This window comes from Condylura cristata, unplaced genomic scaffold, assembly GCF_000260355.1.
Source record: "Condylura cristata isolate star-nosed mole 26May11 unplaced genomic scaffold, ConCri1.0 scaffold00012, whole genome shotgun sequence".
Taxonomy (NCBI): Eukaryota; Metazoa; Chordata; class Mammalia; order Eulipotyphla; family Talpidae; genus Condylura; species Condylura cristata.
In genome coordinates this window covers 39,005,664-39,031,246 of record NW_004567113.1, presented here as the reverse complement: position 1 = coordinate 39,031,246, position 25,583 = coordinate 39,005,664, and the positions used below count along the sequence as shown (strand labels likewise).

The following is a 25,583-nucleotide window of genomic DNA, read 5'->3' as shown; positions in this document are numbered from 1 at the left end:
CCCCACCCCCACCTCCAGACACACCCAGCCTTCTCTGGCCCCTAACTATTTCAGTACCACCTAGGTACTTAGAGAGTAGTAAATTACCTTCAAAATCCAAGTGGGTTATTTTCCCTCCCCAAAATCCATCGTTCACATTATAAGAAAGCAAAGGACTATGAAAATAGGCTTGCTTGCCTTTAACGGCAGAGAGATGGAGATCAAGGCCACGTAAGTCCTTGGAAATCACCCAGAGCCCAGTTGCATGTTTTATTTAAAGACACTAAATGCGGATGGCCAGCATCACTGCCTGACCGGAAGAGCAAACGACAGGAATTTGACCGACAAGAGTGCAAAAAAGTGCAAATATGAATTCAGGAGCCACGGTGATGTGTACAATTTCAGAAGGTTTCCTGTAACTCCAGAGGAATTGGAGATTATATATAAAATATATAAAAATAGGTTATCTCTCTTTCTCTTCCAGGTGTCCTGGCCCTCCCTCCTTCTCTCATGAGGAACCTCAACTTCTTGGCTGAAAATACTGGGGCCACGTCTTCCTTAGCCTAGCATCCAGGGTTCTAACCTATAATGCCCCAGGGCCCTGTCTGGGCCTCAAGCTCCATCTCACCCCATCCTCAGCCCACCACTGCCCACAATAAAGTACATCCTCAGGGGCTCCCAGCCTCAGTCTCAGTCCCCTCTCCGCAGTCTCAGCTCATGAAATAGACACCAAGGAAGCCTGGGTCCACTTGAGGTCTGCAGGGATTCTGCTCTGCCACACCACATCTTCTCCTTAGCATGCCGCCCCCACACAAGTCTGCTTAAATATGCCAAGTTTCAGGGCCATCTCTGGTGGTGCAACGGGTTAAAGTGCTGATACTGGTCAGGGAGGTGATCCACATGGTACAGCAGACGTCTCCTGACCTGCCTGCTGCTCCCGTCAGCAGCGTATTTCAGTCCATCTGCCTGTTCTGTTCCCCACTCTGTCTCTGGTGAATCCTCTCACCCTCCCCCACCTCGGTTCCTACACCTCAGCTCTTGTATGCATAAATAAGTAAGTCTTTAAAAAAACAAATGCCAAGTTTCAGACTATCAAGTCTTTCATCCCCTTACCAGAAGGAATGGCTCTTTGGGATCCCACACAGCACTTTATCTGCAGGTCTCTGGTCATGCCAAACACTGTCTCCATTATTCTATAATGATCCGAATTCACAGCTTATTTCCCTCTTCCCAGTCACAAGTTTGTGGACAACAGGAACCAGCTTTGCGGTTCACATTACACACCTATGCAGCACCAACAGTGTCTGAGATATGGAAAGTCCTCATTTTAACGGATTGCAACTGAGTAAAGAATCTCTCCAAGCGTCACTTGGCAATCCTGGCCGAGAAGTGAGTTTTACCTTCAAACCCAGTTTCTAGGCTCTCACACCTAGCTTTCACCAAAGTCCACGCCCTTATTTCCCTTGCTAGTTGTTTTGTGTTATGTCCTTAGAAGAGGAGGAGGTTGGAAGGAATTAAGGAAGTGGCAAAAGCATTCAGGGCACACAAATATATATAACACAAACACGTAAAGAAAAAATGAAGAAATCCTGTTCGCGAGGCATCTGCCACCTCACCAATGCCAGGAAGTTCCGGGCTGCTGTTTTTTATAACGTGGATAATTCACATGATTGTGTTGGAGACTTTTTGCTATGAAGAGCTGCTAGAACATTTGGAAATTAGTGTTCCTGAGTTCTATTGTGGGACAGAAAGCCCAGTGGATTCTCAAAACTTCCACTCCTTACAGGAATTTCAGAAAACCACATTGTTTTTTTATATGCATGGGGAGGAAGACTTGGCATGTGACTTGATATTGAAAGGAAGTTTTGTTTGTTTTGAACCCCTTTCTATGATGTGACATTTTATGTAGAAGTTCCAACCTCCCAGCCAGACTTACCTGGCCAGTTAGAAGTAATGGTATTTATGCCTTTTCAGAAAACTGAAATTTTTCCTTAATATTTACTTCCCTTATGCCATAAGCTAATAAAAATCTTTTTTAAAGAGATTTATTTATTTATGCATACAAGAACTGGGGTGTAGGCCGGAGGTGTGGGAGTAAGGTGGGAGGATTCATCAGAGACAGAGTGGGGAGCAGAACAGTCAGATCTACTGAAATACACTACTTGGGGGAGCAGCGGGCATGTCAGGAGAGGTCTGCTGCACCATGTGGGTCAGCTCCCTGGCCAGGGGTAGAACTCATACTGCAGTAGTTGTGGGCAGCTTTACAGTGCTGCGTTTTAACCTATTGTGCCACCAGGGAGGGCCCTAAAAATCATTTATAAGCCTAATGACATATCAATTGAATTACTCCTTTCAAATATTTACTCTAAAATCAAATGGAAAATTGCTGAAGAATTCCTTCATTATCCATTTTCCATTAGAAACAAAATCTACACTCAATCTATAAAATGTCTTGATTTCCTTTTCAAATAGCAAAGCATCTATGTATGTATATGTATCTGGTGCATATATATATACACTCACACACACATATATACATCTCTATATCCGTGTGTGTGTGTATATAAACCTTTCTTTCCCAGTGGTGCTGACATGGAGTAATGTAAAAGCCATGTGAGAACACTGAACATTCATTTATTCAGCTTTGGATCTCCTTGGCTTGCGCAAAACATTTCACTTCATCTTAATGATTCCTCTGTCTCAGTTTCTCAAAGTGATTTCAAGAATTAAATCTGATCAAGCAATCAAATATTTTCGAGTGGCTTATGTGCTTGGCCTCCTCCAGGAGCACTAGTCTGAGACACCAACCCCAGGAAGCAACCGCAGTATTACACCTTCGGGAAGATGGCACTGGCAAGTGTATTCACAGGGGGAGACAAAAATCAGAGGAAAGGTTTCTTGAAAGAAGGGTGGAGAACAGGAAATGGATGGTCCACGATGAGGGGACGGGCTTCCAGCTTGAAAGCGACCCCGCCCTCACCCCTCCTACTCACACGTGAAGCTTAGGAGCATCACCTGGGAAGGTGTCAGGGAAGCCACTTCTCCAGCCCCTTCCCAGAATTACTGACTCACGGGCTGGAGGGTGGCCCAGCCACCGGCGTTTGAACCAGCCTTCTCGTAAATTCTGAAGCTCGCTCACGCTGGGGACCCGCTGCCGCAGCTTGGCTCGCTCTTGCTTCCTGTCTTCCGTGACCTCTCCTTCTCTTCACTTGGCTAACAAGGACATTTTTACAAGTGTTAGCTTAAACTTCATTTCCTCCAGAGAGTCTCACTCAACTGGTACTTACTTGTAAGGAGCCCTAGCCTCAGCCCCTGGTTACATTTTGGGGTCCCATGCCGTACTTTCTTTATTTGAATACAAAATTCCCTACTGGCCAGTTAGGGCTACATTTCTGGGGAAAGTTGAAATTGCAGGGCAGGGTGATGCTGTAGTTAGGTCTCGTGTTAAGTCTTGGTGGGCTCAGCTTAAGCACCTCCAAATTGGGCTTATCATTTATTTCCTTCTGAACATTTCTGATGATAGTGTATCATCATTGTTGTTTGGTGGCCTCCCTGATAATCTTCCAGCTCCAGGGTGACACCGATATTCAAGTCACTTTATCCCCAGTGTCTTGCACACAGTAAGGGACTTTGTTAGTAGTTGCTGAGTGAATAAATAATTCAAAGAATTAACCCATGAAACAATGGTATAGCCACATCACGGCAGAGGTGTGATAAAGGGGGGAGCTCTAAGCATTCGCACAGTCTCACCAAGCTGGATGCTCATCAAGTCTTACTGCAAAAAACTTACAGCTTCACGTGCAGCCCCGCTCCCCACACTTTCAGCCTCCTCCCCATCCCAGATGCTGGTGGCCAGAGTTAAAAACTTCAACACTCTAATCACTGGGCTTCCCAGGCACCAGCCCCAGCCAGAGGTTCTCTAAACACGCCATTTATGCTCAGAGGGGGCTTCCTAGGAATGATAAGCCCATCCCATTCTTTAGGAATTTCCTATGCTTTAGGAAATTCTAAGAGTTTGAGCTAGGAAATGAGGACAAAGACTAAACAGATTTCTTACTCTACCGCACTCATCACAGTGTTCAACATTACAGTCACATTCACCAATGAGCAAGTAAACAGTCCAAGCATGGATAATCAAAAACTTGTGGTAATTATATCAGATCTTGGGAGGGAACTATCCTCCTGAGGCTCTACCTATAGACAGATAGCTGGAGGGAAGTGAACTGACAAATCTTACAAAATTTGTTCGAAAAGGAATGTCTCCTTCTACCCCAGCAAAGGAAACTGATGGAGGTTGCTTTCTTTTTATTTCCTTGTAGAGGTGATGGCCACCTGCCTATGTTTGGCTGGTGCCTGACCCAACAATGGTTTCTTTCATTTTTCTTTCTCTCTTTCCTTGCCTCGTTTGGTAGTTAATGGTTCAGCAAAATCTAGTCCCTGTCCCCACCAAGAGAATGCCCTGCCAAGCCTATGATCCCTAGTCTTCCTTCCTGGGCGCCCAGTGCTGCCCAGCACAGCCCCTGCCCATTACACCACCAGCTTCAGCATCCAGGCCATGCTAGGATCACCTCGGGCAATGGCAGCAGAGCTGAAAGGAAAGTTTTGACACAGTTGGGAACATTGTCCCATGTGATGACAGGGATGAGTTACATTCAGTTAAGGACAAAAATAATAACAATATACTTTATTTTAGCACTTAATATGTGCCAGGCACACCCACATTTTATCTCATGTAATTGTTACAACGAACCCATGAGGCAACTCTCTCATATCTTTTCCATAAAACAGATGAGGAAAATTGTTTAGACTTTTTTTCCTCTTTGAACAATAGGCACTTTATTGGTGGCTGGAATGGAGCTATAAACAGGGGTACGCAAACAAAAAGGAGGGGGGAGGAGATAGTGGGGAGGGCTAGCAGCTATTTGGGACCCTGGGATGAACAAAGAGAAGAAGGCAGGATTGCAAAGGAAAACAAAAACCAGTTCCCCTGAGTTCCACAAATTTGGCAAAAGAATCCTGAAGGTGAGGTGATGGGACATAGGAACTCAGTTTTCCCTCTATCCACTCCCCTCAAATGTCCCCTGGGTGGATTCCATTTTCTTCTCCCTCACAAAGAGAGCTGTGTGAATAACTGGCAGAGGAAAGCTAAGGAGAAATTCCACCCCAACTCCTTATTGAGTCTCCATTATTGCAGGCAGCAATCCCCAAAGCCACTGGGCATAAACAAAATCCCACCTTGTTCCAGGTAGCTTTATTTTATTAGATTCCACACAAGAATGCCAATGTAGTGCTTCTTTTTTGTAAAGTGCTACTCACTGGAGAGCTATTTGCTCGTTAGGGTATTTTAATATGTCAACAGTTTTCTATCTGGCTTCCAACAGCTGAGTCTCAAAAGAACAAGTGTGGGGCCAGAATCCCTCATCTGAAAACCTGGAGGTCAAATGTGTTTCAGAGGTTGGACTTTGGCTACTAGACAGGTCACTGAATGCATTTACTACACATCATGAAACACTGAGAAATCAAGCTCATTAACATTACAGTAGCAAAACTTAGCATTATTCCAACCAAGTGAAATAACTATATACTACAGAATCTCACATGGGTCCAGGTTAGATTTTACTATCAACAGAGTATGTCCAAAGTCTTAGAAAAACCTTCTGGTATTTAGAGTTTTGAGAATTTCAGAACTGACCATAAAGGATTAGAGACAAATACTAGAAACAATAGTAACCTACTAATAATTAACTTAGTAGTAAAGAAAGATTTACAAAGTCAAACAACCAAGTTTTTGTCTTACAAATTAACAAAAAACGGTTTCCAGTGAAAGGTGAGTCCTTCAATCATTGCTGTGATGGTTTAACAAGAAGATTATCAACTCTGGTGTTACCAGTGGCCTCAAAAATGTGAATACCTTTGACCCCAAAATTGCCTTTTCAATAATCCATGTTCTGTGAAAGTCATCAGTATCTAGGCAGAGCAGAAAACCAAGATGAGGGCTGAAAAAGTTTTAGAAGCCATTTAAACATAGTTAGCAACAACTGAAATCACTTAGATTGGAGGCACAGTGAAGTAAAGTGCAGCTTCTCCAGATCGTGGAGTAATATGCAGCCATATTTTTTGAGTGAGTAGGGAAACTGAGAAAGCTTTATGTATAACAAGTGAAAGGCAGGATTCAAATTTATATTATGAGCCTATCCAAGTAGAAAAAACATATATGCGCATAGAGAAAACCAGAGTGAAATAAGCCAATAGAGGCAAGTGATTTGGAATAATGAGATCATTCCTCATTGAAATAATGAGACTCTCAATCTCATTATTTTAAATTTTAAATTTAGAGGCAGGGGAGATTGTCTATATAAATATCAGTGTATTATATTTTAACTGAGGGGAAATAGGAAAAGAAGGCTTGGCTCCTGAATGCGAGTCAGCAACAGTAAACTCTGGAATCTCAGGTGTCACTCTGGGCTTTCCTAAATAAATTCACAATCACCCTTTCTTTATTATTTTTTAAATTTTATTTATTTTTGCATAGACCTAGGGTGTGGGCCAGAGATACAGGGGTGAGAAAATTCATCAGACATAGAGCGGGGAGCAGAACAGGCAGATTTACTGAAATACACTGCTGAGGGGAGCAGCGAATGAGACAGGGGAGGTCTGCGGCAATGCGTAGGTCAGCTCAAACGACTTAGGTTGTAGCATTGATAGGACTGAGACTTAGCCCCTAGGCCACCAGGGAGGCCCTACAATGATCCTTTCATTACAAAACCAGCACCATCTCCAGAATGAAAACCTTATAGTATGTGTGGATTACATGTACCAGGTAGTTTGGTTGACCCTATAAGTCATGTCCAACAGACTCTTTGGAGAAGAAACACAGAAACAAGATACACAGGACAAAAGATATGCATCACTTTGCCATTTTCCACGACCTTTCAGAGATGAGTTTGTTTTCTCACTAGCAACCAGTCAGGCAGATAAGCCCAGGAGTGGCACAGGCCCACTTTCCAGGTGAGGGTAGGGAGCCAGAGAGAGTACCCTCCAGAAGGGGTGGGGCTGCTTGTGATTTCTGAGGTCAAGCCCAGAGCTCTGACATAAAGCTTGGTGCCCTTTCCACTAAATCATGCCATTACCTTATTAGTGATTCTTTATAATGCCATCGAATTAAAAGAAATTCCTCACTTGAAAGAAAAACAAGATGATTTTATAATAATGACAGGCTTGAGAACTGAACAGAGTGAACACAAAGTCAAATTCCAACTTACATATTTGAATGGCTTTTTCAAGTTAACTTCTCAGAGACAGTTTTCTCATCTATAAATACAGAAATAAAATCATATAACTGAACGAGTGTCATAAGATTGAAATGATCTGAAAACTTAAGCCAGAACCTGCCAAAAAATTGGCCTAATAAACACTGCATTCATTCCTCCAAAAAGATCAAGATGCTGACAACGTACTACTCCTAATTTTGATTCCAGTCTTTGTTAGCCACACAAGACTGACTGTATGCAGCCTGCTGTGAGCAGCAGCCCACCAAATCTTTGCCAACTGCTCAGTTGAATCTCCGAAAATTACTGGAAACCACTGAAATTAATAATAGTTTTTAACCAGTTACAATTAAAATCATTTGGGTCATTTAAATATTTTTCTCTTTTGCCCCAAGATGTAACTAACCTTCAGCATCAGAGCCAAACAAATCTATAAAAACTGACAATAAAATTTGTTTCTGTACCTGGGACTTAGGCCTCCCTCAGACCCAACAGCTGAACCTCAAGCAGTGTGATTCATTTCTTTTGGGTGGAAGGACGGAAGGAAGGAGGTAATAATCACCGGACACTTTTCAAATTTCTCGTTTTCTTTTTAAATTAAATTTAGGCATAGAAACCCAGCTCACAGAGCACCCTCTCCACCCTGCCCTGTGTATGCTCACCTAGGCATGCCTGGCCAGCAGGAGCACCCTGGACTTAACAAAGCCTACCTTTAGCATGCAGTGAGGAGTCAGACGCCTGGCTGGAAGCCACAGAGCCTTAGGAGAGTAAGTGCCTTTCTTATTCTTTCCTCCCACTACTTACTAAAGGCCACACCCACTGTCTAGAAAATGAATAAAAGTAATAAGCCTAAAGGTTGAGTAACCAGAGCACTGAAGGACATCAATAAACCAAGATGTGGAAAACCAGCCCTTCTGGTACTTGTATCCAGTTTCAAATGGTGCCGCTAAGAAAAAAGTTTAAGGAGTTTCTTCTACTAAACAGAACGTGAAGACGTCACCACTACCCCTGTGATGTCATCATGCTTTCCTCTTACTTCCCAGTTTTTCATAACCGCATGCTTACTCTTTTCTGTCCTGAACAACTCCCTATCTGAGAATCTCATTAAGACTGCTGGGCTGATTTCTATTCTGTCTTCCCTCCGGGAAGCAGTGGGATACAGAGGGAAGAAAAGTGAACTTTGGAATCAAGCAGACAGGTTGTCAAAGATAAAGAGACATAAACAGACGCACACACCTCTGAAAGGTTCTGCTTCTCAGACTGAATGCTGACTGCATGTTGAGTCAGTGTACCTCATCTGCCTCTGGAAATAACTTCTTACGGCTGTGAGAAGTAAATGTAAAAATGCATGCAACATGCCCAACTCAAAGCTTGGCACATAGTAGGCACTCAACATCACATGCCATTTCTCTCCAATTTCCTACAAGGCTCCCTGCAAACATTAACACTGTCTTAATTTAAGGGCTAAGGGGATCAATTTTTGGCTGTCAGGGCACCTTTCTGCATACAAGTCACACTGGCACATGTGTACTCTATAACCTTTGCTTTTTAGATAGTTCCTTCTTAAGTGTTACCTTTCATCAACAAGGTTACTGAGTGTTAGATGAGAGCTTGCAACACTGCATTCCAGTCCTGAGCACTGTGTGTGTGTGTGTGTGTGTGTGTGTGTGTGGAGGGGGGGTGGGGGGGATTACTCAGAGATCAGAGATCCACCTGAACACAAACTTAACTCTAGGCATGAATTTCTCTCATAAATGACATACATTTTATTCTGAATGTTTTCACTTTTATTCCCACTTCAAGCTCTTCAAATTCTGGAGCAACTGATTCTAGCCCTAAGTTCTCCCTAAACCTCAGGTCCAATTTGAAACTGATTAGCCATCTACCTGTCTCCGCTGTGAAACTGGATGAAAACCAAAATCTCCCTTCCATAAAACATGTCACAAGTTGCCATTTCCCCAGGCAGCTGAAGGAAATACCGTTCTGTTAATAAAGGCTCAGGAGAGTTGATCCACCCCATTCCCTTCCTGACACATTCAGGTTTCTATGAAAAGTAAAGGCCCAAGTGAAAAGCCCGTTTAAAAGCTGTAAACCATTGGAATCTTCACAGGATTGACGGGCAGCGGACGCTTTTATGGAGACAGTCCCCCTTGGAAACTTTCCAGTAGGTTATTATTTGAACCTAAAGCGAAGCCGCTGGAGAAGCGCTTGCTGACGTAAGACTCCAGGCTGTAGTAACCCCAATTGGCCAAGAAGGTATACGTTTATTATTTTTTTAAGCTGCCACAGTAAGGTGGCAATTAAAAGGGGGAACAGCGGTAAGGAATCCCTGATGTCTACTGTTACAGAAACAAGAGTGAGATAGGAACTTCTTCAAAGTTCCACCTCCTCTTAGAGTTCAATGAAGCTCCTGCTCTAACTTCAGCACAGGGAGCACCACTTTATCATCTCTACGGGTGGCTTCCGGCTTTGACCACAGAAGTTCCTTTTGTGATATCTCAAGGAAAAAAAAAACAAAAACAAAGCCCTTAGTTTACAAACACGTCTTCCCTTCTTCCTTGCCTGATATATCCACGATACGTGGGAAGAAATCTGAAGTCCCCAACCTGTTACAAGAATCCATCAACCATTAAAATAAATGGAAACTTGGAAAGGAAAGAAATTGGAACTCCCCAAGGTTTTAAGATACGTATTTTTAAAAGGGCGGGAGGCGCTGACAGCGCACCCAGCCCGGGTATCACAGTCTTAGGCTCCAGGAGCCTTTGAGGACAAGGGCTGCGGAAAAGGGTCTGCGGCGCTCCAAGCGCTCCCCCACCCCGGGCGGAAGCGCACCCGACCAAGACAAGACTAGGCCGGATCCCTGCACCCCTGACAGCTCAGAGGTGAAGGAGGAGGGGGAAACCGGTCGTCGGAGGAGCCGGCGCGAAGTGGGAAGGGAGGGAGCGGAGCCAGAGCCACGCGCCGCGCCCTTCCACCCCCGGACAGCCAGATGTCCAGCGCCGGGATCCCGTGGCCGTGCCAGGACGAGGGCCGCTCGGTGCACAGCGGGACTGTCGCCCGGATCCTCGCCTACTCCTGCGCGCCCCAGCCCGAGGGGCCACTCACCCGGGGCCACCAACGGCGAGCTCACGGCGCCTCCCACGAAGACAGCAGCGGCGAGGACGGCGGACCCCGGGAGTCCCCGCGGAGCCATCGCCGCGTCCCTTCGCCTCCTCCCCCGTGGCGCGGCGTCCCGGGCTCCGACAGGCAGCGCAACTCGACCTGGCGGACTGACCAAGTGGCCGGCTTCGGTCTCTGCGCGCCGTGAATCCCGCCCAGCCAAGGATCCGACCCCTTGGCCCCACCCACCCAGGGCTCTGCCGGGCTACTCCCCGCGGAGCCCCGGGCTCCGCCCCCACGGGCGCGAGACCCAGCCTGTGGCTCCGCCCTCCATCTGGCCCCGCCACGCCCACTTCCTTTCCCTGTCCGGCGGCGGCCGCGGCCGTGGCCCCGCCCCCGGGGTCCGCCCACTGGGCCTCGCCCCGCCTCTTCTCGCCGCGCCTGCTTCCTCTCCGCGCTTGGATTGCGCGGGAGCCCGGGGCCAGGGCCGGGTGGCCGCACCGCGTCCTCCCCCGCCTTGGGGCCCGGCGAGCGTGGGATGAGAGTGAGGAGAGCAGGGCAGGAAGCTTTGCGCGGGCCCAGTTGGCCACCACTAGAGTGAGCGTGATCTTTACTTTCTGTTGGCATATCCAGCTGGCGTTCTCGGTGACTAGTCCAGGGAGGAACGCGGCGATAGACCTCAAGTTCCACCGTTTGAAAACTGAGATGAAAATCATTTACACTTCTTCCAGTCTCCACTTGCTCTCGTTAAGTTTCTCCTTTTCGGGAAACTACGTCAACATACCTGCAGGAGCAACGTGTCCCATTTTCTTTTATCGTGTGCCCACATACTTTCACGAAGTCTCTCTCCAAGGGCCCAGTTGCGCATTATCTCCTTATATCCTCACATCAACTCTGTGAGGTGAAGAGTATCTCCATTTCGCAGGCCAGGGAGTAAACCCATGATGGTCGGGACAGCGTGATAAATTGGAATTAGCCCAGTCTTCATTGTTTTTTGCTCACTGCTGTGCCCTCTGCGTCTGGCGCACACTAAGAGATCGGGGGTTTTGAAATTGAGTCGTCATCGCAGGAATGGTTTGCACTCAGTCTATTGAGATTTCTGAGCCAAGGTAGGTGAGCCCTGGACAACAGCTTGGAGCCTGAGGTTTTAATAGAATGGGACTCTTTGCGGGGGACTGAGTGAGAGGTTCCAATTTTCAAAGGACTATTTTCTATTTGAGTACTTCCCCTAATCTACTATCCTGATCATTTGCACCCACAGGGGAATTCCCACTGACAAGCTGGGCCACGTGGCAGGGGCTGAAGGAGGAAGACTGACCTTTGAAGTCAAAGGGTCCTGTACAGAGGTCCTCTAGGTGGTTTTGGGCACATCTTGCAGTCTGGCAGACAAAGCCAGTCAGCGGCAATAGGGAGCATGATCTCAATCTTGGGCCCTTCCTCAGGATCCACAGCTCCAAAATGTCAGCTCTGGTTTGGGAACTTATAGCGTAATGCTTGAATAAGTTACCTATCTACACACAAAGTCTCCTTTTAAAATAATGTTCCACTCTTTTGACAGGTTGATCATCTTGAACAGCATATTTGAATTGAGTTCCAATATGGCTCTCCAGAAATAAAAATGCAATCCAGTCATTAAAACTGGAAGAAACCTTAGTAATCATCTGCTAAGCCCCTTATTGGACAGGTAATAGTTGAAGGACTTGGTTGCTATCTTATACCTTAGTAATGAACCAGGGTTAGCTGCCCACACTATGAAATTTCTCTTCTTGGACTTTTCTGTAACTCTAGCTGCATGGCATACTCAAAATAACAAGCCAAAAAGAAACTCAACAAGTACCAGAAAGGATAGTTTACTTGCTTATTCTCATATAATGTGTTTGCCCACCTTGTTAAAGGGAGGGGAGGTGGGAGAAAAGAGAGAGAAGAGGAGAAAGGAAAAGGGGAGAGAAGCAGACATCCTCTAAGCCAACTTTAACCTGAAGACATATTTTAAAGTCATTGCTTATTGTTTTATTTTAAATGTGAAGGCTCCAGTGTGATAACATTGCTCTTCCATATTATTATGAAGTAGATATCACACTTTGAGGAAATGGAATTTCTTCCATTTCTTGCTTTTTTTTTTTTTTTGGAAATAAAAGGAAAGGATAGTAAATGGAAATAGTTGTAACAATAGCCACCTTAATTTAGTTCTGAGATTTAGCCCAATTGTGGTGAGAGCTTTGCCTGTATTCCTTCCTCAAATCTTCATAATGTTATATTTTGGAAAATATTGTTTCTGATCTTGGCTTCAAAGCTGAAGGGACGTGGATTTGAGGAACTAGTGCATTGTCCAAATCACACAGCTGCTTCATGGTCCTGCCAGAACTCAAACCCAGGGTGAGCTGGTACCAGGCCTGCCCTTGAACTTCTGCTTACACAGTTCTGTCTCTGCAAGGCAGAATGTGAGCCGATCAGCATTTCTTTTCCAATAGAAAGTCTTGTTGTGTCATTGGCTGCTTAACCTAGCTGTTTTGAACTCTGTATCAACAATTACATACTTGCATTGTTTAAGGAAAATTGTTTATTTATGAGAATAAGTTATTCATAGACATTTATATGTCCTTTCTAGTACTTGTTGGGTATTTTTTCATTTGTTTATTTTTCAGTTTCTCTGTAAGATTCAGTTAATCATTCCCCTCAGTAGAAACCTTTCCTGTTTTCTTCTGGGCTTTGAAGGTGGTAATTTTTACCACCATCATTTAAATGTGTAAGACTCACTTGGCTGGTATTTACTCTAATTAACGATGAAAAGACTTCCGCAGAAGGTCTCTGTAGAATTTCTTCTTTCTGTGATTTAAACATAGTCATCTACATCATGGAAGGTTATATCCAGGAGAGAATCCTACCGTTGTTTTTAAAATAAAATTGTTTCACAAAATCTTTGATCTGTCAAAAGGTACATACTGGACCTAGTTCCTGGGTAAAAGTAGGAGGCTGGAATGGAGAGTTAGTGCACATTTAATACTAAAATCCTAACCTTGATTACATATATTGTTTTGTTTGGTTTGGTTTAATTTTTGTGTGTACACACACACATATATATTCATTTTTGTGGTTTTTATCCTTTTATTTTAAGATTTATTTATTTATGCATAGAGGCCAGAGGTCCAGGGAGAGTGAGAGGATTCACCAGAGACAGAGTGGGGAGCAGAACAGGCAGACAGAAGAGGGATGAGAAGTCTGCTGCACTATGTGGGTCACCTCCAGGGTGGGATCGAACTCACACTGAAGCAGCTGCGGCTCACTTGCAATGCTGCGCTTTAACCCGCTGTGCCTCAGGGAGGGCCTATATAATTTTTTAAGCCTATGCAGCATAATGAAGTTGCAGTGCTCAAAGACCAAGAGGTGAGAAGACAAAGCCTTGTCAACGAGGTCTCCATCTTTCCCTTACCCATAAATTTCAGGGGGTGACCCGTTGTTTTCTAAAGTTCTCGTCTAGTCTGAAGATTATAGCAAGTCATCAAATGATATGGTGCTAGACAAAGCATTTCTCCACGTTAACGACATTGTGGGCTGGATAGTTCCTTCTTAGGTGATGTCTTATGCACTGTGGGATGTTTAACAGCATCCTTGACCTCTACCAACTAAGTGCTAGTTTCTCTCTTTCCCCAAGTCGTGACAACAAAGTGTATCTCCAGATATTACCATTATCCCCTAGGGGGAATGATCACCCCCATTTGGAACTTCTGGGCTTAGAAGAAGACAGGAAGGATTGCAGCTGGAGACTCCAAACAAGGTTTTAAGAAGATCAATTTGAGCTGAGTCCTGGAGGCTAGGAAGAGATGAGTGGTGAGGGGAGGAACATGCACAAGTGTACGTGCAGTGGAAACATTTGCCTGGCGTAGGATGCATGTGACAAGAATGCATTTAAGAGAGCAGGAAAGGAGGAGAGCTGGCAATAACTGCCGGTCACAGGGGAGCATAACTCAATAAAAGAATGCAGAGCTTCAGCTGTCCAACAATTGTCATAAATGACAATAAATGATTCTAGCAACAAAAAGAATTTTTTCTTTTTTAGGGATGATGAGACTTTCCATGTTCCAGTTAGAGAATTTTCAGCAAAAATCAGGAAGCTGCTTTTTAAAAAAAGGTCCTGATTTTGCTGGATGTTAAAGTAGAAGTCAGAGGACTCTGAGATTAGGTCGGCAGAGCTAGGTGTAACCCACCAAACTGGGTTTGTTTCATGGGCACGTGGACCCCTATAAACTTCCTGTAAGTGACCCCGGCCATTTGCTGCTAGATCCACAAAATCCAGTAGATTTATATGGTTATGTTCATGCTCAGCAAGAGAGAATTAAAATGAGGAACCGCATGGGTCACGCCCCATAAAAGCCACAAATGCATATTTCAGAGGACAATTTTTATACCGTGTGAGGTGTCTGCTTTGGACAAGCTTCCTTTTGATTACAGCCAACAGAAACTTCAACACTAGCTCAATAAACAATAATTCATTATTATAAGCACTGTCACAGATATAAAAAGTGCTAAGTCTCAAGCCTTCAGGCAATTAAACAAATGAGAACTGGGGACAGTGAATAGTGAATGTAAGGAGAAGCTTCCCCTCTCCCTCTCGTCATCTACTCTGGTTTATCTATTGCTGTGTATCTTGGGCCAGGCCTCCCATGACTGCTGCCTCAGGCCTGCTCAGCACCCCTGCACAGGTTGGCTGTGGGTGGGTTTTCTGTCCGAGGACAGCATGGCCTTGCTCAGCCAGAAACTAAGTGGAGATGCTCATCTTCGATAGAGACACTGACAGACAGGTCCTGTATAGCCAGTGTCATGGGAGCTTCACGGACGCCAGTAGAGTCAAGAGCTTCCTGAACAAAGCATCTGTGTCAGATGCACAGAATAGTCCAGTAAAATACAAGCTCAAACATTAACAGCTAATTAGGCAGCATGGGGATTACTGGAGGCCTTTAGGAAAGGACTGAAAGGGGGTGATAGAAGCGAGGGCCAGAGAGTAGTGGCTGAAGAAGTGAAAAGTCACAGAGTTCTTTTTCCAGAAGCATGGCTAAGTGAAAAGAGAGGAGGAGGAGGGTCTTGACAGTCAAGAGAAATCTTTTTGAATGGAATTCATTTTATGAGACACTGGAAAATACATAAAAAGGGAGATATGGAGAGGGAAGGGTAGCCAGTGCAGCAAGGTCCAGGGACACCCTGATGGGATCAAGGGCGCCAGAGTTGCTGGCTTGGAACAAAAAGCAGACATCTCATGCTCTGAAACGCAAAGGGAAAGGCTGTGTATCTGCAAGTGGAAATAGAAATCTGAAGGGGTTCACTTTAATCAGCCTTCTGATGAGGGAACCCAGCATCGGTGAGGGGGTCATAGGCTGTAAGAGTTTGGGCACACATGTATGTACACCCAAGGTGCTTCCACATGGGGACTCTGGATATCGTGATCCCCCACCCCCAGAGTTGGTGAGACTGTACAGTACCATCGGAATAAAGTAACTGAAGGAAGGAGCACTTGGGCCGATTCCCAGAGGTTCTCAGAGTGGTAAAGGTTTGGGTGTTCACTGGAGAGCTGCTCAGTGTTTGCAGGGCTGAACCCCCTGAGGGGTGGAGCCCATGAATTTTTCATGGGCCAATCTGCAGAATTGAAGGATGTTCTTTAGCTGTGCCCAGCTGTCCAGAGGTAGAAATGAAAAAGGCAGCCTAAAAGATGGAATCAGTGTTAACTAAGGTTTTTCTGGAAGGATCTGGGCTCTTAGAGGTTTTTAAGGCATTTAGCAGAGTGGAAGGAATAGGGGTTCAAGTGGTAAGCTTCAGCACAGATTGGTCAGACGAAGACAGAACAGACCTATGAGAGAAGTTGAGGGCCCTGGTATGCATGAGGAGCTGATGAGACAGAGATGGAGGCTAAGAGAGCGGAGATGGGAGCTGTTGAACTGCCAACACCCAGGTCAATAAGATTCTTCTTTTTTGCCTTTAAACACTGTAAAAAGTCCTTTTGGCTTCCTCTTACCTGCTGCCCGGAACTCTGCCTTCTCGAGGGACGATCCTCTCACACACCCCCACTTGTCACAGACCCCAGCCCCCAGGCAACTCACCCTCCATAATTCCCAGGAAGAGAACATTGGGCTTTTTTCATGATAGCGGTTTTCCTGAAACAGTCACACAGAATCAGAAAGAAGACAAGGGAAAGGTAAACACTGGAGCAGCACAGAGATGACAGAACCTTCACATCGGGCAGAACCTAAGCCAGACTCTGGTCAAGTTTCGTGAGTAACTCCATGAGAAATGACATAAAATGCCATTTATCCTAACAGAAGTAGAATGCAAGTCCCTTTTGTAGTTTTATGTTTTCTAGTAGCAACCTTAAAAGAAAAAGTTAATTCTGCTAATGTATTTCATTGAACCTACCGTATCCAAAATATAGTGGATCCCCTCATCCTCAGTTTTGAGTCCAGCAGTGGCAGCCCTCCAAGGTCAACCATGGTCCAAAGACATTTTTATAAAATAACATATTTGAGAGAGAGTGAGAGAGAGAGATCATTTTCATATAGCTTTTATTACAGTATGTTGTTGTCGTTGTTCATCTCTTTCTCTGCCTAATTATAAATTCAACCTTGTCATGGAACTCTATGTATAGGAAGAAACAGGGTATACATATAGGACTTAGTATTGTCTGCAGTTTTGGCCAGCTTTACAATTCGCAGGTCTTGAAATATGCTCCTTACAGATAAGTTGGAGGGCTGGGACACTACTTTATTGACATCTCAACAATTAACCAAATTCTAAAAATTACTAATGAAATATTTTACTTTTTTTTTTTAACCATACTATGCCTTCCACACATGGGGACTATGTTCCATTTATTACATGCCTTACTCTAGAATTAACCACATCTCAAGTGCTCCATAGCCACGAAAGGCTGCTGGCTTAATCCCTAAAGCCTTTCTGAGGTGGGGACTGGACTTCTACTCTCAGGCTTATCAGGATACTTGAACTCTTCTGACTTCACAGGAAGCCCTAGGAATTGTCATCTCCCATGATGCTTTGCTGTCCCCTCTATATCTGCTGATGCAATGATGGTACTTCAGGGAGGGAATGGACTAAACAGAGTTTTAGGGTTCTGGTCCAAGACCCACAATCAAGTGGGGCTTTTTAAACAGAAACCTGATAGGTCAAAAGTAAGCAGTTAACATCTCTCCTCACCCAACACCTCACCCTACCTAGGCCCCATGGAGAAACTTAATGAGCAATTTTAACACTGGGATTCTAATTGATCTTTTCTGTGATAGCCACACACTGAGATGAAGGAACTTAGAAAGCCAGTTCCACTACTTCAAAGCAATCACACCAGTTTTCTTGCTGAATGAACAATATGATTTGGGGTTTGACTTTGGAAAGCCACAGACAGGTCCAAAACTGCTTCTCACAAATAGGTATGATTCTAAGGATTTCATTCCCTGTGTGTTTCTGGTGGTTCCAAGTCATGCTATTACCTCTGACAGAGCCTGTCTCCAGGCTAAATGAGCCCCATACCCCTCAACTGCTGCAGGGTGCTCCTTCTAAAGCCCCATTCATTGGTGAGATCCTCTGCTCACAGCTCTCTGGGGAGCAACCTTTTGCAACTCTCTAGGCTGATGGACCTTGCACGTCTGACATCTGGATAGTCCCTACCCAGGCAGGATCCAGCTTCTGTCTCTCAGTCAAGGGTCATTGACACTGACATATTCGGTTGAGGAAGATTGGTCTCGGTCATCCTAACCCAGCCCACACCTCCAAGTGTTTATTCATGCCTTACTGGCTCCTCACGTCTCTGGGCACAGCACAGGGGTGGCCCCCTAATCTCATTTGGTGACTACAGTTCTTTTTGTTGTCCCTCCCCACATCTATATGCTGCCTGTTGCTCCCCACCCACACAGCAGTATACTAACACAAAGGTCATGCATATGACAGGCTTTTCCGGAAGGTTTAGCCAGTATCATCTGTGAATTCAGTACAGACAGAACAGGAAACAAGGCAGTTCTCCTAATCTCCTCTGTCATCACAGCCATGGAAAATTCTTCACTGCAGGTTCACCATTCATCCTAGCAGGGTCCCTATGCACTGTTTTGCTCTTCAAATTAGAATGCAGAGGCTGGCCTTCCCCTCCCAAGAACTCCAAGAACTTTAAAGTCCTTTATGACTAGCCATCTCCCCCAAACAAAAACAGACCCTAAAAGTTCATGTTGCTTTATTATGATGTAGGGGACCAGTAGTTTATAAATAAATAAGTTAAGTTGATCATACTTTATTATGATGTAGTGCCTCTTCTAGTTTGTAAAGGCCCTAACCTGGGGTCCATGAGCCCATAGTAGGAGTGTGAATAGATTAATTCAGAGGAGGTTGTAGACCTGGGTTAGAGGAAAATTGCATCATCCTTTTCAATAATCTTAAACTAAAATCTAGCATTTTCTTAATTACGAATGTAGGCAACAAAAATAGAGCCCATAACAGAGCCACCAGTAGAAATCACAGGTATTTTCATACTCCTAACAGATATTATATCTCAAAACATTGCTGTGTCCATTATTAGGTTTGCAATTACATTTACATTCAAAATCTTTGCATTTAATGTGTATAGTGTCAAACATCACTGCTATGCGGTCACAATTTTTTAACATTTTAATAACAATATTTCAATATAATTGGTTTTTGTCATACCATGTCTTTTATTTTATGTATGCATTTGAAAATATGATTCTGAAGACGGGATCTATGGGCTGTTCGCCTTTTAGACGCTTCTGGTATGACTGTCTCCCAGATTATTTTCCAGGAAGGGCCATACATTAAGCTGAGTGGTGTAGCCAAAGGCCTCCTCCAGGCCCCTGCCTCTCACCCCCCTCCTCTGCCGGAGTAAAGACATCACACTCTGCCTCTCCAGCTTGGTGGTGGCGAGACCCATGCCATGAGCATGGCAAGCATTCTGTCTAAAATTCCTCCCCCTCTCCCTTTTAATTATTTCCAACCTTTTTATTCCTCCAGGAGTCCTGAGTCATGCTTTGATGCCATCATGGTTTTTGACAATCTCATCAACCCACACCTCCCTCTGGAATAGGGTGTCTTTATATCCTAATGCCATCACCCAAACAGCAATCTGTACCTGCTATCATCTTTGCCATGTTGGAATTTGTAGACTTCAGATTGCTCACCAATTGACTTAAAAACAGGGCAGTGATTCTGGATTATCTGGGTGGGCCCAGTACCCTCAGCAGGTGCTGAGAAGCAGGAGAGAGAAGCCCCACAGTCAAGCACAGGATTATGTGACTGTGGAAGAAAGACAGACACATGTTGCTAGCTTTGAGGACAGAAAGGTGGGAGGGCTCTCCACCGTGGAGGGCGAGGAGTTGGGCTCCTCCTAAAGCTTCCAAAAAGGAATCGTCTGCTGACTCTCCAGATTTAGCTCCTTGGACCTACTTGCAGCTTCTACCCGGCAAAACTGTCCTGCTGTGATAATAAGTCTCTGTTATATAAGTGGATGAATTGGTGATGATTTGTTAAGGCAGCAACAAGAAGCTAATACAGCTTGGTAACTCCGCTTCCAGGAGGGGGCTCTGGGAGGTTTAAGAGAAAGACACAAAGTAGACCTAGGGGCTCGACTTTGGGTGTATGTATGCACGAAAAGCTATACTCTTTCTAAAAACCAATGTTGGCCCTCCCTGGTGGCACAGCGGGTTAAAGCACAGCGCTGCAAGCTAGATGCATCTGTTTCAGTGCGAGCTCAAGTTCGATCCCCTGCCCCGGAGGTGACCCACATGGTGCGGCAGACCTCTCCTGACCCGCCCGCTGCTCCCCTCAGCAGTGTACTTTGTTGATCTGCCTGTTCTGCTCCCCTCTCTGTCTCTGGTGAATCCTCTCACCATCCCTACACCTGTGGCCTGTACCCATTCTGTATGCATAAATGAATAAATCTTTAAAAAAAGAAAGAAAGGAGAACACCAATGTAGTGATGAGGGTGGAGACTAGCCTGGGCTCACAGGAGTCTTAGAAAAGCATTCACAGTTTGCAAAAAGTTCTGTCATCAATGCTGACACAGGGACTGAAATAAAGATACAAATGCACGCAGAAGACCCTCTCTCTCTCCTCCCTCTCCCAGGGAATAAGAACAGTCTCCATAGTGTGTTATTTTAATTACTGGAAAAGGAACAGAAAGTGACAAGCACTGAAGCTGGTTCTATCTTCTCTTGCAGCCCTGGTATTGAACACAGTGCTGTGTACTCATTACCAGCTTGATAAATGTGTTGACATAGTGTCCTGGGCTTTCTTTGCCATGTGAATAAATTCAGCAGTTCTGTGATGGGCTATGTGAATTTTAGATGACACTCTCAGCCAAGACCATTATGCCCAGTTCCAGGGAACTAAAGAACAGATGAATGATGCTTTTTCTCTAATGAGGCTTATCCACATTTCTGAGTTGGAAGCATAATGAAAAGATTATTCCAGCATTCTAACACCTGCATTTGGCTGAATTAAGGCTTTCTATACAAAACTGGTATTTGCAAACAGTGCAGTTTGGTTTACTCACCCTTTCTTCTAGGGGAGGACTGTCAGGAGTAATGTGCAGTCTGGTGGTGGCCAAGAAGGAGCAAAATAGCAGCCTGAAATGCCACTTGGAGAAATCTGTTCCTAGACCCTTCTTGAGCAATTGGCAGTTAAATTGGGGGGGGGGGGGGGAGACAGGGGATAGTGGAAGGCTGTTTCATTGCACTGTGCAATGAGATATAATATATCCACAGGGGCATTAAAATCAAAATTATGTGATTCACCACATGACTGGAAGGGACCTCAGTAAGCTCTCAACTGCTGGTGAGTTCCTTGATGGGTCTCAGGCACCCCAAGAGCCTGGCACAGCTACTCCAAAGCAAATTCATGGCAGGTCAGTGCCTTGATCGCAGTCTCAGCAACGTGACAGAACAGATGACATTTGCTTTTTAGTACGTTCCCCACATTGGTTAATTCATTCACTTCTAGTCCTTGGCCTGCTCACCATGATGAAGGGTCCACAGCCTAAAATTATCCCTTTTGATCTCAGTGAGAGAAAAGGTAATTCAATGATTATGCCTCCCAATAAAAATTCTGATTTTCACTAGGACTTTGACCTTTACTTAAGTCCCTTCAAATTCTTGACTGCTTACTTTTCCACAATCACTAGATTACTATAAAATGTGCAAAAATATGCACGTATGTGACACATTGAAAAGACTGGGCAATATTATGTAAGGTTTGACATAGTACATAGTTCATTTTAATATGAATGCCGTATATTACAAATACGTTTACAACATAGAATGTTTGAGGTTATAATTTCATTCATGAAATTACTAAGAGTTCAGTTAGGTTGATTTATATGCAAAATGGGTAAGGATGGATTGCTGGGGCATTGAGGAAAAACTTGAGAAAAACTGCATCAAAAATATCTGTTAAAAAAGTGAAAATAGGGCCCTTCCTGGTGGCAAAGTGGGTTAAAGCACAGCACTAAGAAGCTAAAGCCACTTCCGCATGAGTGCAACCCCGCCCCAGAGGTGACCCACATGGCGCGGCAGACCTCTCCTGACCTGCCCACTGCTCCCCTCAGCAGTGTACTTCATCGATCTGCCTGTTCTGCTCCCCACTCTGTCTCTAGTGAAGCCTCTCACAGATCCTGAACCTCTGGCCTGTACTCCAGTGGTGTATGCATAAATAGGTCCTCCCTGGTGGTGCAAAGGGTTAAGTCACAGCATTATGAAGCTATCTGCAGCCACTACAGCACGAATTCGAGCCCCAGCCAGGAAGGTGACCCACATGGTGCAGCAGACCTCTCCTGTTTCATCCACTGCTCCCCTCAGCAGTGTATTTCAGTCAGCCACTTGTTCTGCTCCCACTTTGTTTCTGATGAATCCTCTCAACCCTCCCCACACCTCTAGCCTGTACCCAAGGTCTTGTATGCATAAATAAATAATTTTTTTTTAAAAAGTGAAAGCAAATTTTAAAATAAAAATTACATAAAGAAAATTATTTTTTAAATGACAGGATTTTTAAACTGGAGAAAGGTGAGGTTTTGAATTAACTTGCTTTGCATGCTGTGACATTTTGATTTCTCCAAGCTTGAAATATTTCCTTATTCCTGTCTGCAGATGGCTGATGTGTTGCCATTGGCTTTGATATCATCTTTCTCACAAGGCCAGCTACAAATTTCTCCTATGAATCACATTATTAGATGCCTAATGGGTAATAAGAATGAATGTAGACTGAAAACAGACACTAACCTGGAGATTGCTATCTACATGCTTTCAATGCCACAAGTCTCTAGTTACCCTTTAACATAGAAAAAGGATGTACCAATGATTTGCTTACTGCTTTAGATTTCACTTCCCCATCTGTCTCAAAGCTCAAATATTTGTACTTTCCAAAAAATAATGTTTCTCTAGCAAGTAAATATTTCACACTCATAGGAAAGTACAAAGGCCTCCCTGGTGGTACAACAGGTTAGGACACAGCACTGCAAACTGGCCACAGCCACTCAGTGCGAGTTCAGTACCTGCCCCAGAGGTGACCACATGGTGCAGCAGACCTCTCCTGACCCACCCACTGCTCCCCTCAGCAGTGTATTTCGTTGATCTGCCTGTTCTGCTCCTCACTTTGTCTCTGGTGAATCCTCTCACTGCCCCTGCACCTCTGGCCTGTATCCCAGTTCTGTTCTTAAAAAAAAAAAATATATATAAAAACCACCCATAAAGTAATCACTGAATAATTACCATGTTGAGAACATTTGACAAAGACTGATCATGTTATTCAGATTTTTCAGCAGTAATTTGAGACGTAATAAAAAACATGCCATGATTCAGAAATTTGTCTTTCAGACAAATTTCTCCAGAATGTTGCTAAAAGCTCCATGTTCTGGAAAAGGAAACATAAAACTCAACCCCATTTGTGCTTTATAGTTCATATTTAGAAAGAAGTGAGATTTGGCTCTTGGTACAGAGGAAGCTTAGCACTTACACATTTTCAGGAAAAAGCCATCTCCTAGCTAAGATCTTCCTGAATTTACACCCACTCAGGTCCCATTGCCTCCAACTCCATCACTGTTGCATCAACCAACACCAGCAAAGACCTTCAGGATCATCTTATGTTGTCCCATTTTGAGCATTCTTCCTGCTTCCAAGCAACTGTATTTTCAAGAGTCCTTTCCTCATGGAGGTTGGCATCCCTCGGAGTGCTTCTTCATTCATCGCCTGTCTTTTGTGCACTAGAAACTCCTTGAGGTTGGGGACCACGGGCCTTGGGGGTCCCCAGATGTTCTTCACTGCTCTTTCTGCAGTGACTCATCGGTGGAGGAGGACTCCATAATTCGGGGGGAGTGTATGAATGAATTCAATCTTCACAGCCACCATGTGGGGACAGAGGTTTCCTCACCATTATGGAGGAGGAAAGTGAGGTTCAGAACTAGGAGAGCTTTTGCTCCGGGTCTCAGCGCTAAGAGATAGGATCAGAGGGGTTGGAACCCACATCTTTGGCTCCAACCCCATCTTCTTTTCATGACATAAGTGCTGCCCCCTCATTTTTCTTCCCTAGCTGAAGAGATACATGAGCACTGGAAGCAATTCCATGAACAGGACAGCAATCAAAATAGTTACTGCCACAGAAGAAATTAACACAAAAATGGAGCCATCTCCATAAGCAAAAGCTCTTCTCTCCAATCTGAAAATTTCCCTTTTCCAATTTCCATTTTTCAGCTATTATGAGTAATAATGCTATGAATATTCTTCTTCTTCTTCTTCTTTTTTAAGATTTATCCATTCGGGCCTTCCTTGTATAGCAGGTTAAAGCACAGATTAAGAAGCTAAAGCCACTTGTGCATGAGTTCGATCCCCGCCTGCCCTGAGGTGACCCACATGGCACAGCAGACCTCTCCTGACCCACCTGTCACTCTCCTTAGCAGTGTACTTCGTCATTTGGCCTGTTCTGCTCCCCACTCTGTCTCCGGGGAATCCTCTCACTGCCCCTGCACCTCTGGCCTGTACCCCAGGCCTGTATGCACAAATAAATCTTTAAAAAAAAAAAAAGATTTATCCATTCATGCATACAGAACTGGGGTGCAAGGACAATGAGAGGATTCACCAGAGACAGAGTGGGGAGCAGAACAGGCAGATCAAGGAAGTACACTGCTGAGGGGAGCAGGGGGCAGGTCAGGAGGGGTCCGCTTCGCCCCCTTGACCCGGGATCAAGAGGGTCAGCTGAAGTGGCTGAGGCTAGCTTCAAAGTGGTGGGCTTAGCCCACTGTACCATCAGGGAGGGCCCCGCTATGAACATCCTTGTATGTTTTTGTATGAATATAAATCTCCAGTTCTCGTGGAGATAAAGTGAGTTGTTCTGTACCCTAATCAACTAGCCTAACAAGTCAAGGCCGTGCTTTCTGGTCAATGGATCTCAACGGGTTACATGCAGCCTCTCATGCATCAGGGAAAGATGGGGACTCTTTAGAGAATCATAGCTTGCCTGTGTTTGATGCACACTATCTCTTCACATCCCTCCTCCCAGGTAGTTAATAATCATCTGCTTTTCCACATCAGCGTGTGTGCAGGAAGCAGCTTGCTGCTCATGTGCTTGGAAAACGTCACAGGGAGTCACAATGAAAGGTCATGAGCTTAAAATAGCAGAATGAAATATTCTGGAAACTGTTGTTTTTGAGAAAAAAAAAAACAACCCAGGAAACAAGGCTTAGACCTATCATCTTTCCCTGGGGAGGATAGCCAGGAAGCACAGTGACGGGGAGAATCACCTGGGGTCTTCTTGGTTGCCCAACAAAAACCAGGTGGAGCTGAGACTGATCCTGCTCCCAACACGGTCTCTTTACCTTTTGGAAAGTTTCAAAGGAGTGAAATTTGACAGTTAGACAGCTAGCTAGGCAGACAGACAGCTTTGCAATATACTTTTATAATTTCTTTCTAAACCTTTTCGCCACTTTGTGTAGTCACAGTTTTCTCAACTTCCTCTCTGCATCCTCTTTTTTAGGTATGCTTTTTAAGTTGTTGCTAGTATGTGGAAATAGAACTGATTTTTGTATTGTTTCTCATAAGTTATTTAGTGGGTTTTGTTTGTTTGTTGCAGATAACCATGTGGTCTGGAAATGATGACAGCTTTCTTTTTTTCTCTTTAATGCTCTTCTAGGTTCTTTTTTATACATCACTTCTCCAATGGGTTGGCTCAGAACCTTCACAGCAAATGCAACTG

The 25,583-nt window shown here is 44.5% G+C and overlaps 1 protein-coding gene across 1 annotated transcript in view; it reads right to left on the bottom strand.

Annotated features, from left to right (window-relative positions):
* The window catches only part of RELL1 (RELT-like 1), a 50,408-nt gene extending 39,853 nt beyond the window's left edge, over nt 1-10,555 (bottom strand). Inside the window, exon 1 of the mRNA XM_004681354.2 lies at nt 10,353-10,555. Within this exon, the coding sequence (XP_004681411.1) occupies nt 10,353-10,440 (88 nt within the window). The 5' untranslated portion in view covers nt 10,441-10,555. The remainder of the gene's footprint in view (nt 1-10,352) is intronic.
* Between the last annotated feature and the right edge of the window lie 15,028 nt (nt 10,556-25,583).